General features: G+C 34.7%; 1 protein-coding gene across 2 annotated transcripts in view; it reads right to left on the bottom strand.

Moving 5' to 3' along the window:
- LOC136027018 (galactosylgalactosylxylosylprotein 3-beta-glucuronosyltransferase P-like) overlaps positions 1-10,998 on the bottom strand; it is a 99,718-nt gene extending 88,720 nt beyond the window's left edge. Inside the window, exon 1 of one of the 2 annotated variants that reach the window (XM_065703925.1) lies at positions 10,693-10,998. In XM_065703925.1, coding sequence (XP_065559997.1) covers positions 10,693-10,812 — 120 coding nt within the window. In that variant the 5' untranslated portion in view covers positions 10,813-10,998. The remainder of the gene's footprint in view (positions 1-10,692) is intronic. The other variant, XM_065703935.1, reaches the window with a different exon arrangement.
- Between the last annotated feature and the right edge of the window lie 2,872 nt (positions 10,999-13,870).

Below are 13,870 nucleotides of genomic sequence, written 5' to 3' on the forward strand. Positions count from 1 at the left end.
CGGAATAATTTCTGTTCGTTTTAAGTTTTGATGTCGCTCCTTACTTTCAGTTGAAACAGCTTGTTTTTTTATTTAATTCCTGAACATTTTTGAATTAGTGTATGTTTTGATTTTGGCTCACCGCAAATGAATAATTAAAACAAAACGTTAATAAATTTAATTTTTAAAACAATAATTTAAACTTACATAACGAACTTCTATGTTTGTATATTTTAATTGCGTATGTGAGGGGACTCGCCCCCTCTTCAATACCTCGCTCATTACAATAAAGCTTGAATGTTGTCCCATCTCTTTAAGAATGACCTCTGATGACCCCTGATTCACAAAGGTAGTAGAATAAATAGATGAAATTACTAAGGATACTTTAGCATAAAGAGTGAGGTATTGAGGAGGAGACGAACGACCTTATATACATAATAATTTCTATTCGTCTTAGGTTTTAATGCTCCTCCTTACTTCCAGTTGAAATTTTTTTTTATTTATTTTCTAAATGCTAGAAAATCCTGCGCTTCCTTCGGAGAAATGCTCTTCCCTCATGATAAATACCTCCATGGAAAGATCTTCTCACACGTTCCGTTGCCCCCAATCCAACAACCCCTCCACAACGCGAAAAAGCCGCCTGAAAACGTCTTTACACTTCCCAATAACCATTACTAAGTCTCTACACTTCCCAATAACCATTACTATGTGTAAACAATGGTCAAAGTTTGTAACTTGCAGCCCCTCTCCCAGCGAACGAAGGGGACTCAATCGCCCCCAAAGACATAGCTATTGGGTTTTTCGACTATGCTGAACAAAATGGCTATCTCGAAATTTTGATCTGGTGACTTTGGGAAAATCGAGCGTGGAAGGGGGTCTAGGTGTCCTCCAATTTTTTGGTCACTTAAAAAGGGCACTAGAACTTTTAATTTCCGTTATAATCAACCCACTTGTGACATTATAGGGCAACTGGGTCAATACGATCGCCCCTGGGAAAAAAACAACAAATAAACACGTCCATGATTTGTCTTCTAGCCAAAAATACAAAAATTCCACATTTTTGCAGATAGGAGCTTGAAACTTCTACAGTAGGGTTCTCTAATACGTTGAATCTGATGGTGTGATTTTTCTTAAGATTTTGTGACTTTTAAGGAGTGTTTCGTCCTGTTTTCTAAAATAATACAAATTTTCTCAGGCTCGTAACTTTTGATGGGTAAGACTAAATTTGAAGAAACTTATATATTTCAAATCAGTGTAAAGAAAAGATTCTTTTGATTTAATTGTTGGTATCAAAATTCCTTTTTTTCGAGTTTCAGTTACTATTGAGTCGGGTCACTCCTTACTACAGTTCGTTACCACAAACCGTTTGAAAAACTAATGTCTCATAAATACGAAATTCTTGTCGGGAAAAATTAAATAAATATTTCTCAAAAGATATTTATCCTTCATTTACGTTACTGATAAGGAATGAGTTCTGTTGGATACTTTCATCTGAATGACTTGCTTCGGTATTGAAATACTTCTGTTTTCTTTTTTTTCTGGGTGTTCTTATCAATCTTTAAGTCATTCATTTGGAATGTTGTTTACATTTTTTTTGTGGCGTCATCAGATGAAAAGCACCATGACAAGTGGCCATTATGTAACATGTATTGGGGGGGAGGCAGGTCCCAAGCTTCCCAGTAATACACGAGTAATTCATGGATTCTGCGTACATTGGGGATTATATTGCTCAGATAAAATATTAAGTTATGTTGTATGTTAAATTTGCATGCAACCAATAAATTGAGTGAGGTGCAATCTGTTGTGAAGTTGGTCCATGACCCAATCGTGCACCCCTTCCTCCAGGCTTCGTGCTTATAATGCCTTTGGTAAAGGGCAAAGGGCACGCGAAACGGAATAAAGATAATAATTAATGGTATTTTGAACAACTGTCAATTAAGTTGCAATACAATTCAGGCTCCCAAATTTATAAGTTGGGTCTATTGGCTTATAGAATTTAAATTATATATTTAGCTCATAGAATTTAATAGAATACATTTGATTTCGTAGAACTTAGTGAAATAAACTTAATTTCTTTACCTTCTTAACGTTTGTTTTAACATTAATTAAAACACTATATGCTCCCTATTTACATGCACTCATATCAAATAAGCTGAAGTGACCAAATATTTTGAATAATATAAATTATAAATTCACTTACAAAATTAATCTCAATTTGACTGTTATACTAACCTTAAAAACTCCTTTTTTAAAACTTTCTTTAACTTTCTAAAACTTTCTTAAATTCTTTTCTTTTCAAAACTTTTCTTTTCAAATATTTCAAAAACTTGTTTTCACACATTGAAAGATTTATTTTATAACTTTTGACAAAATTTAACGGTACTTATTGGTTATACAATAGACACTCGGGAAGTGAAGTTTGATTAATGCTAATGAAATAAAACAAAACATGATGAATATATAATAGTTTAGAAACAAATTTGGGCTATATGTTTGCACATTAGGGGTGGGAAGTGGGGATCAAAGCATAGCATATATTAAATACGTAAACTAACCATTGCTGTATTTAATATATGCTATGTTTTAAACCTCCCCCCTAATATGCAAATATATAGCCCAAATTTGTTTGCATAAACCAAACCAAAATAAAACTAAATACTTAAATAAAATATAGCTATAATTTATTTTGCAACCAAACCAAAGCTAATTGCGTGATATTATATAAAAAAAAACAAGTTTTTTTTAACTGCAAGTAAGGAGTGACATTAAAACTTAAAACGAACAGAAACTATTCCATATATGAAAGGGGTTGTTCCTTCCTCAACGCCCCGCTCTTTACGCTAAAGTTTGACTCTTTGTCACAACTCTAATTTTTAAAACAATAAAAAACAAACTTTAGCGTAAAGAGCGAGTGGTTGAGGAGGGGACAACCCCTTTCAAATACGGAATAATTTCTGTTCGTTTTAAGTTTTAATGTCGCTCCTGAATTGCAGTTAAAAAAAAAACTTTTTTTTAAATTTAATTTCTGAACGTTTTTGAATTAATGCATGTTTTCATTTTGGCTCACCGCACATGAATATTTAAAACGAAATTTGCATATAATTAATTTTTTTCTAAATTGCTTTCTCAGTTTTGATCGGACAATTTTGATAAAAAAAGGGGTGGGGGAGGAGGTCTAGTTGCCCTCACATTTTTGGCTACTTGCAAATGCAACTAGATTTTTTTTTTTTTTACGCACGTTTTTGTTAGTAATAAACATACATACCTTAAGAGTTAACTTACGTAACGAACTTCTATATTTGTGTATTTTTATTACGTATACGAGGGTTTCACCCCCTCGCCAATACCTCGCTCTCTACACTAAAGCTTGGATTTTGTCCCAAATCCTTAAGAATGACCCCTGAATAACAAAGGCCGTAGAATAAATAGTATAAAGTACTAAAAATGCCTTAGCGTAATCTGCAAGGTATTGTGGAGGAGACGAACCCCCTTATATACGTAATATGTTAAGTTCGTTTGAAGTTATAATGCTACTCATTACTTCCTGTGGAATTTTTTTATTTTCTTATTGTTTTTTTTTTAAATAATGCTAGAAAAACCTACGCCCCCTTCATGGAAATTCTCTTTCATCATGATAAATTCCTCCATGGAAAGATCCTGCCGCTCCCTCTCCCCTAACCACCCCCACCCCAACGCAAAAAAGTCCACCCGAAAACGTCTGTACACTTCATAATAACAATAACTATATGTAAACAATGGTCAAAGTTTGTAACTTGCAGCCCCTCCTCCGGGGACTGTGGGAGATTAAGGCTTTCCCAAAGACATAGTTATTTGGTTTTCGACTAAGCTGAACAGAATGGCTATCTCAAAATTTTGATCCGGTGTTTTTTGGGGGGAAATGTGCGTGGGAGGGGGGCAATGTGCCCTCCAATTTTGTTGGTCACTTAAGAAGGGCATTAGAACTTATAATTTCCGTTGGAATGAGCCCTCTCGTTACATTCCAGTCACTGGGTCGATGTATTCAACCCTGGGAAAAAAACAAAAAAAACAAAACAAAAAAACAAACAAACAAACAAATAAACACGCATCCGTGATCTGTCTTCTGGCAAAAAAATACAAAATTCCACATTTTTGTATATAGGAGCTTGAAACTTCTACAGTAGGATTCTCAGAAACGCTAAATTTGATGGTGTGATTTTCGTTAAGATTCTATGACTTTTAGGGGGTGTTTACCCCTTTTCCAAAAAGAAGGCAAATTTTCTCAGGCTCGGGAACTTTTGATGGGTAAAACTAAACTTGATGAAACTTATATATTTAAAATCAGCTTTAAAATACAATTCTTCTGCTGTAACTATTGGTATCAAAATTCTGTTTTTGTGAGTTTCGGTTACTATTGAGCCGGGTAGCCCCTTACTACAGTTCGTTACCACGAACTGTTTGATAAAGAAGTTGCTGGACCAGTTTCTTGTGCCATGCTCGCATCATTCGCATTCGAGATTGTATATTATATAACCGATAAGTACGAATTGAACTTTCACACTACTTTTCACAAAATTAGTTTTTCTTAGTTACTCATTTTCAAAAAAAATATAAAAATCTTTCTGGTCATATTTCCTCTCCCTTTCATACTTCTCCGAGGTCAAATTCACCGTATTACTCAATGAGACTTCAAAACTTTTCAAATGTATCTTTACTCTTTGTTCCAATCTCTTCCAGATTTGGTCATGCAATTTTGCTATAACAAAGTATATCGATATTTCTTTTCTTCTTTTCAATCTCTGTCCCAACACATAGTCTCAAAATCTTTGGCAACATTAATTATCTAGTGTCTCAGAGAACCTTCTAGATCAGGCCTGTGTTACCCTAAAAGTGGACTTTAAAGTATTTGGACAGTGTGAAGCTAGAAAAGAATTCTTACAACATAATATGCAGAATAATTGTACCTAACATATTAAGCATGCAGACCTGCCTTACATTACCCCAACCCCCTAATGTGCAAATATATAGCCCAAATTTGTTTCTAAAGTATTATACTTTTATTACACTTAGGTATATTTCATTAGGATTGAGCGTCAGAAAACATATTAGGAGAATATTAGGAGAATATTAGGTAGTAATTATTTCATACAAGTACCCAATTTATTTTTTTTCAGTAGGAAACCGAACTTTTCAGTAAATAAGGAAAAGGCATATTTCATATTCTTGTGATGTCTTGTGGCTTATCACCAGAACTGTAAAAGAATTCTTTAAATGGTTTATTGCAATTCAGCAACTCAGAAGTAACTGACATCATATTTTGATTTTTGCTATTAGTTTTGCATCCTTTTTTTTGAAATTGTTATGGTTTAAATTCTTCCCCTTTTTCAACGACAAAGACACTTTGTTGTATACCGGCGTAATATTTGTTTAGTTTGTTCTTTTTCTTCCTGCTGTCCTGCTGGTTTCTGTTATGGTCGACCAGTTTGGCTTAAAATCTTAATGAATTATTACCGAAGAAGAAACAGAAGAAAAAAGACACATCAGCGCTACCTAAAGAAAAGAAACCTAAAGAAAGGCAAGCTCTGCCTTTTTCAGCTTCTTCTCTTTAATACAGATGTTAATCAGTCACTATTATACACCTAAGTTTACAAACATTTATCGTAGATTAGCTGCTCCGCATTGAGTCTGACCAAAAATCTCAGTTTCTTCCCACTGATCTTGGCAAAAGTTGAGCTAATCTAAAAACATAGCAAAGTTAAAATCCAATCAGTATATGATTTCAGTTAATGTATTGCAACACCGTGACCATGATCTAAAAATTCCAACATCAAATATCAATAGATATTGACCGGCATTTTGGCCTTTATCGGCTGAATATCTTATATGTTTTTCTGTAGTTGAGTAACTGTCAGCGAACTTATTGAATTCATTGTTTTAGTGTGTCTTCTTGCGTTCAAATCCAATGTTGTGTGTCCGATCACTCGTCTTACTAACCTGATTTAACATCATGTGACTTTCTCTGCGGTTTTTACTTAATTTACTGTAGAAAAAATCGATAAAATACAATTAAAAACCATTAGGCGGCATTGACCACAACCATTAGCAGCATCCCAAATTAACTTTTTATGCGGGAATTTAACGAGAGCACTTCAATTTGAATAAATTGTCTGACTTACAATAATTTAGCACGTGCCCTTTTTTCGTTTTACATTTCCTTTGCTCTTTTAGGGGGAGGGGGAGAGGAGGTGTATATAAAATTTCTGGGTTAATCCCAGCCATTGCTATATTTTATCGCTTTAGTGGTATCATTGACTATTTAAAATGACGCTATCATTCAATAAAAGATATGTGTATTTCCTTTGCTCTTTTAGGAAGAAGGAGGAAGAAGGTCTATATGAACTTTCTGGATTAATCACAGGCATTGCTATATTTTATCGCTGTAGTGGTGTCATTGACTACTTGAAATGACGCTATCATCAAACAGTTTGTGGTAACGAACTGTTGTAAGGAGCGACTCGGCTCAACAGTAACCAAAACTCTAAAAATGGAATTTTGATACCAATAGCTACATCAAAAGAATTGCATTTTAATGCTGATTTTAAATATATAAGTTTCATCAAGTTTAGTTTTACCCATCAAAAGTTACGCGCCTGAGAAAATTTGCGTTATTTAAGAAAATAGCGGGAAACACCCCCTAAAAGTTATAGAATCTTAATGAAAATCACACCATCAGATTCAGCGTATCAGAGAACCTTACTGTAGAAGTTTCAAGCTCCTATCTACAAGAATGTGGAATTTTGTATTTTTTGCCAGAAGGTAGATACCGGATGCGTGTTTATTTGTTTGTTTTTTTGTTGTTTTTTTTTTCAGGGGTGATTGTATTGACCCAGTTGTCCTAGAATGTTGCGAGAGGGCTCATTCTAACGGAAATGAAAAGTTCTAGTGCCCTTTTTAAGCGACCAAAAAATTGGAGGGCACCTAGGCCCCCTCCCACGCTAACTATTTTCCCAAGGTCGATGGATCAAAATTCTGAGATAGTCATTTTATTCAGCGTAGTCGAAAAATGTCGTTGGGGACGACTTACTCCCCCACAGTCCCCATGGGAGGGGCTGAAAGTTACACACTTTGACCAGTCCTTACATATAGTAATGGTTATTGGGAAGTGTACAGGCGTTTTCAGGAGGATTTGTTGGTTGGGGGAGGGGGTTGAGAAGAGGGGGATATGCTGGGGGAACTTTCCATCGAGAAATTTGTCGACTAGCATTATTTACAATAAAACAATGAAAAAATAAATATAAAAAAGCTTTTTCAGTCGGAAGTAAGGAGCAGCATTAAGACTTAAAACGAACAGAAATTATTACCCATATGAGGCGTTCACCTCCTCCTAATACCTCGCTCTTTACGCTAAAGTATTTTTAGTAATTTCTACTATTTATTCTACGGCTTTTGTGATTCAGGGGTCATTCTTAATGTATTGGGACAAAATTTAAGCTTTAGTATAAAGAGCAAGGTACAGACGAGGGGGCGAACCCCCTCATATATGTAATAAAAACATGAGAATACAGAAGTTCTTTACGTAAGCTAATTTATAAGTTACGTATATCTTTTACTAATAAAAAGATTCGTAAAAGATTAAAAGTTCTAGTTGCCTTTTTAATTAACCAAAAAATCGGAGGGCAACTAGGCTTCCTCCCCTGCTCTTTTTTTCTCGAAATCATTCGATCAAAATTATGACAAAGCCATTTAGCCAAAAAAAACTAAATATGCAAATTTCGTTTTAATTATTCCTCTGCGGAGAGCCAAAATCAAAACATGCATTGATTTAAAAACGTTCAGAAATTAAAAAAAAAACATGTTTTCTTAATTGAAAGTAAGGAGCGACACTAAAACTTAAAACGAACAGAAATTACTTCGTATATGAAAGGGGCTGCTTCCTCATCAACGCCCCGATCTTTACGCTAAAGTTTTTTTTTACTGTTTTAAGAAGAAGAGTTGAGAGAAAGAGTCAAACTATAGCGTAAAGAGTTCGGGGCGTTGATGAGGAAGCAGCCCCTTTCATATACCAAGTAATTTCTGTTCGTTTTAAGTTTTAATGTCGCTTCTTACTTTCAGTTGAGAAAACTTGTTTTTTTATTTAATTCAATAAAAGACATGTGTATTTCCTTTGTTCTTTTAGGGGGAAGGAGGTGGATATGAAATTTCTGGGTTAATCACAGCTATTGCTATATTTTATCGCTTTAGTGGTGTCATCGACTATTTAAAATGGCGCTATCATTCAATAAAAGATATGTGTATTTCCTTTGTTCTTTTAGGGGGAAGGAGGTGGATATGAAATTTCTGGGTTAATCACAGCTATTGCTATATTTTATCGCTTTAGTGGTGTCATCGACTATTTAAAATGGCGCTATCATTCAATAAAAGATATGTGTATTTCCTTTGCTCTTTTAGGGGGAAGGAGGGAGTAGGTGTATATGAAATTTCTGGGTTAATCACAGCCATTGCTACATTTTATCACTATAGTGGTGTCATTGACTATTCAAAATGACACTATCATTCAATAAAAGCGAGGTGTTGAGGAGGGGAAAACCCCTTTCATATACGGAATAATTTTTGTTCGTTTTAAGTTTTAATATCGCTCCTTACTTGCAGTTAAAAAAAACTTTTTTTTAAATTTAATTTCTTTTTTTTAATTAATGCTCGTTTTGATTTTGGCTCACCGCACATGAATAATTAAAACGAAATTTCCATATTATTTTTTTTTGGCTAATGGCTTTCTCACAGTTTTCATCGAACGATGCTGATAAAAAAGGGGGTGGGGGAGGAGGCCTAGTTGCACTCCAAGTTTTGGTTACTTAAAAAGGCAACCTAGAACTTTTTTTACGAACTTTTTTTTAGTAATAAATATACGTAACTTACAAACTAACTTACGTAACGAAAATGTACATTTGTATATTTTTATTACTTATATGAGGGGTTCTCCCTCTCGTCAATACCTCGCTCTTTACACTAAAACTTGAATTTTTTCCCAATTCTTTAAGAATGACCCCTGAATCACAAATGCATAGTTGAAATTACTAAGAATACTTTAGCGTAAAGAGTGAGGTATTGTGGAGGAGACGAGCCCTCTTGTATACGTAATAATTTTTGTTCGTTTTAGGTTCTAATGCTGCTTCTAACTTCCAGCTGAAAATAATTTATTTATTTATTTTATATTATTATATCATATTATTTATTTTATATTATTGTTTTATTTGTTTTATATTATTTGTTATACTCATTGTTTTTACTTAAATAATGCTAGAAAATCCTATGGCCGCTTCATAGAAATTTTCTTCCCTCCTGATAAATTCCCCCATGGAAAGATCCTCCCACGTAAACCCCTCCCCGACCCCCCTTTAACGTGAAAAAGTCTCCATGAAAACGCCTGTAAAAATCCCAATAACCATTACTATATGTAAACAATAGCCAAAGTTCGTAACTTGCAGCCCCTCCCCCGGGGACTGCGTGGGATTAAGTCGTCACGAAAGACATAATTATTAGTTTTTTCAACTATCATGGCAATCTCAAAATTATGATCCCGTGACTTTGGGAAAAAATGAGCATGGGAGGGGCCTAGGTGCCCTCCAATTTTTTTGTCACTTAAAAAGGCCACTAGAACTTTTAGTTTCTGTTAGAATGAGCCCTCTCGCAATATTCTAGGACCACTGGGTCGATACAATCACCCTGGGGAAAAAAACAAACAAATAAACACGCATCCGTGATCTGTCTTCTGGGAGAAAATACAAAATTCTACATTTTTGTAGACAGGATTTTGAAACTTCTACAATAGGGTTCTCTGATACGCTGAATCTGATGGTGTGATTTTTGTTAAGATTATGCGACTTTTAGGGGGTGTTTCCCCCTATTTTCTAAAGTAAGGCAAATTTTCTCAGGCTCGTAACTTTTCATGGGTAAAACTAAGCTTGATAAACTTATATATTTAGAATCAGCATAAAAATGCAGTTCTTTGGGTGTAACTATTGGTATCAAAATTCCATTTTTTAGAGATTCGACCAAAACAAATTTACAACTAATTTTAAGCTTTTCAGAGTATGTCCGCTATGGTATTTAATAGATGGAGAAGAAACATAATCAAACTATTATTCTCGAAAAACTTTGTCAGTGAAGCTAGCTAAAGGCCATCGCTACATTTCCTACTACCCTATGACCATAAATCTAAGTTTTATTATGTGCCATTCCAGCTATAATGTTGGGGCTGTATATTTCTTGTGAGCATACAAGCATGAGAGGGTTGAATTTATTGTTGTCTGCTAGTTTTACACAACAAATAATTAATTGCACGGACACACGCTTCAGATTTACACCCCCCCCCCCCATAATCAAATTTTGTGATACTTTTCCCATATCTTTCTAATCCCTTTCAACGAATTTACCCCTTTTTAGCGCTTTTTCCACATTGTAGCCCTCATCCCCCTGAATAAATCCATTTTTATGCATTCATTTATTTCCCATTCATGTTATTTTTTTTCTAGAGCACACCCCAGCAAAGATCCCGCCAAGGGTGTGTAAATCCCCCTCCCTCTAAACATAAAAATCCAAAAAAAGACATATAAATTTTTAATTTGTGGTGGTAATACTTTAAATATTTTCTGCAAGCTAATTATTTTACAAAAATTCGTGCGAGCACTATTAGCCCTCAGGATAGTAAATAAAATTTGATAGTCAGCAACATACCTGTCTAATTTTCGAGCTTTGTCCTATCAAAACTGAAAGGGAACAAACAGTAAACAGAAGAAATAGAATAAAACTTTTTCTTGTCACATATCTAGCCTTCGCCACTCTTAGCCAATTCATTCCTTTCACATGTAAGGCTAGCTCTAGACTGATTTGGTTCCTCCTAATTTATTTGAAGAGAAGTCAATTAGATAATGAAATCTAACTTTCTGCACAAGTGTTTAAATGAGAATTTTGCGGTGGTTCAACTGTTAATCAAACATTTCGTGGTAACAAACAGTCAGTAAGGATGGACCAGGTTCATTTGATTCCGACTTCAAGATGAAAACATGGATTTGAAAATACTGGATCTGAAATCCAGTATTTTCTTGAATTAATTCAGTGACCGGAGTTAAGTAAGAGATTATTTAAAGACCGTTAGATTAAAAGTATTAAAGTAATCAACATTTATTTACTGATTCAGTTTGGAATAAGTATGTCGGTTTTGAGAGAGCATTGTAGGCACATAAGCGGTGCCCCGCAGGTATCGTTGCAAGGAGCACATTTTGTCGGTTTCTGGCACAGCTGTTTTAGAGCATCCATGACCTTTGTCTCCACAGATGGAATAACAACTTTCGTTTATACATGTACGTGAAATATGTCCGTATGATTCGCACTTATAGAATCGAAGGAGAAGAAACAAAAACTCTTGACTGGGGAATCATCCGAAATCGATCACTAATGGGAACTCCATTGCTCGTAATAAATCCTCTTTTGTTTCAAATTTCAGCCAAAAAGATCCAGTAGAGCAACTTTGCTTGCTTCACTACAATTTGGCACAAGAAGTGTCGTCATCAGAGGTCAGACCATTTGGGACACGTTTAGTAATTCCAAAGTGAAAAGGACTTTTAACCTTAACGCTAATGGTTCTGTTAGAGCTACGAAGCGCAGTCTCTATTGCGTGAGCATACCATTTGGATGCAGTGATAAATTTTCAGTCACCTCGGGTGCACTTTAGCTTAACAATTTTCGAGCTAACGTCACCACATGCTCGTTCTAGGAAGTCCTTCATTGATTCCGGTTTGGCTAGGCTACTTGGTAGATTTTTGACATCCACGGCATAGGATGTTTTGGAAATTTATTCAACAGGGACTTCAAAAGTTACAGGTTTACTTTTCTAGAAGTTTAGTTCCATCAGAATGTCTACTTTGTTACAGATTTCCGTAATCTTGCGTGCAACAATCACTGTACTTTCACCTGGGATCGAGGGGATTTCTTCTGGCTCTAAAATAAGCTCAATATCTCAAGCAATTCTTGAGTGTATCATTGTCCAGTTGTATATATCTGATACTTAGAGTTGACATCTTTATATTTTTAAGTCTGGTATTTAAGCTCTTTTTCTGTTAGTCATGCATTGATAATTTACTTAGTGAACAATTCTAAAAATATTTCAATTATAGTATCGATAATGGATAATCGTTTGTGTAGGACTGCTGCTGCTAAGCAACTAGTTTGAAAAATTAAATGAGACAAGTCGAGGTATTGTATTCTCCTTTAAACTGTCAATTTTTCTTTATGAAAATAAAGCCATCACTGTACTTTCACCTGGGATCGAGGGGATTTCTTCTGGCTCTAAAATAAGGAAAGTAAGCAGAGCAACCTTATCGTCATCACAAGTCTGTAACAATTTGATCATTTTCAAAACAATGTCACTCATAGCAACCTTTGTGGACATTCGAGCAAGACAGTTCGCTTCTGTCCATAAGATCTCTTTTGCTTTCATAATGTCTTTTTTTTAGAAAAACTGGGCCGCTCTCTTTGCGATTGGATCATGTTTTTTTATAGTTTTTACTGCACATGGCAAAAAGTTTAATACGGCATACCAAATGAGCTTACCGGCCATCGCAAATATGCAACAACATTAACACAGCAAGTCCAAAAGCACGACCGTAATTCACAGCGTGAATTTTTATCGATAGGAAACATGTCAAGTTCATGAAACATGTCAAAGTTTAATACGGCATACCAAATGAGCTTACCGGCCATCGCAAATATGCAACAGTATTAACACAGCAAGTCCAAAATCACAGACCGTATTATACATCGTAGGTTTTTATCGATAAGAAGTACGTTAAGGTCACTTATTTACATATCAAGTCCGTCCAGGAACAAAGTAAGTGTAAATATCAACTCACCTATTCCCTGGAATTTAAGGGTAATTAAATACCACCAGGTACATACGGCCCTTGTGGTGGGCTCTTATCCTCTTCTGCTTGTTGCCTAGAGTGATTGGGGAAGTACTCCGAAAATAATGTTGGAAATCTATGATCTAGGAATTTGTAATACACAAAAACAAAAAAAAAGTTCAGTGACTAGTAAAAGAAAAATAAACAGGATTTTGAGTCTAAAAGTGTCTAAAATATAGTCACGGGAAGCAATCAAAAACAATGCTAAAGAGCAATAAAAGAAGAAAAACGCTTCATATAGGAATGTAGACAAAGCTGAAAATGTAAGATTTATGAATTGAAGTGTAGAAAATAGTAAAGAAACAGCGACAACCAAAGACTTAAAAAACAATGTTAAAGAGCAATAAAAGAGGAAAAACTCATGAAGTAGGAATGCAGACAAAGCTGAGAATGTAAGATTAATGAATTTAATTGTAGGATTTTGGAAAAAAACCAAGTTTAATGACTAGTAAAAGAAAAACAAATAAGATTTGTGGTCTAGAAGTGTCTGATATAGAGTCACGGAGGAGCAATCCCCCCCCCCAAAAAAAATCACAATGTCAAAGAGAAGTACAATAAGAAAAACACGTGATTTGGTAATGTCGACAAAGCTGAATATTTAGAAAGTATGAATTTAACTGTAAAAATTTGTAACAAAAAACCATAAAACAAGTTTTTAACTAGTAAAAGATAAACGAATAGGATTTGTGTTCGAAAAATGTGTACAATAGAGTGACAGGAAAGGCCCCAAAAAACAAGAAAACCGCTTGATGTAGGAATTCAGACAAAGGTAAAAATCCAAGATGCATGAATTCAAGTGTAGGAATCTGTAAAAAAAAAACAAAAAAACAAACAGGTTTTATTACTAATAAATGAAAAACGAATAGGATTTGCCGTCTAGAAGTGTCTGAAATAAAGTGATGGGAGAGGCATCCAAAAAAACAATGCTAAGCAGAAAGTAAAAACGAAAGAAA

The sequence above is a fragment of the Artemia franciscana genome, chromosome 1, assembly GCF_032884065.1.
Source record: "Artemia franciscana chromosome 1, ASM3288406v1, whole genome shotgun sequence".
Lineage (NCBI taxonomy): Eukaryota > Metazoa > Arthropoda > Branchiopoda > Anostraca > Artemiidae > Artemia > Artemia franciscana.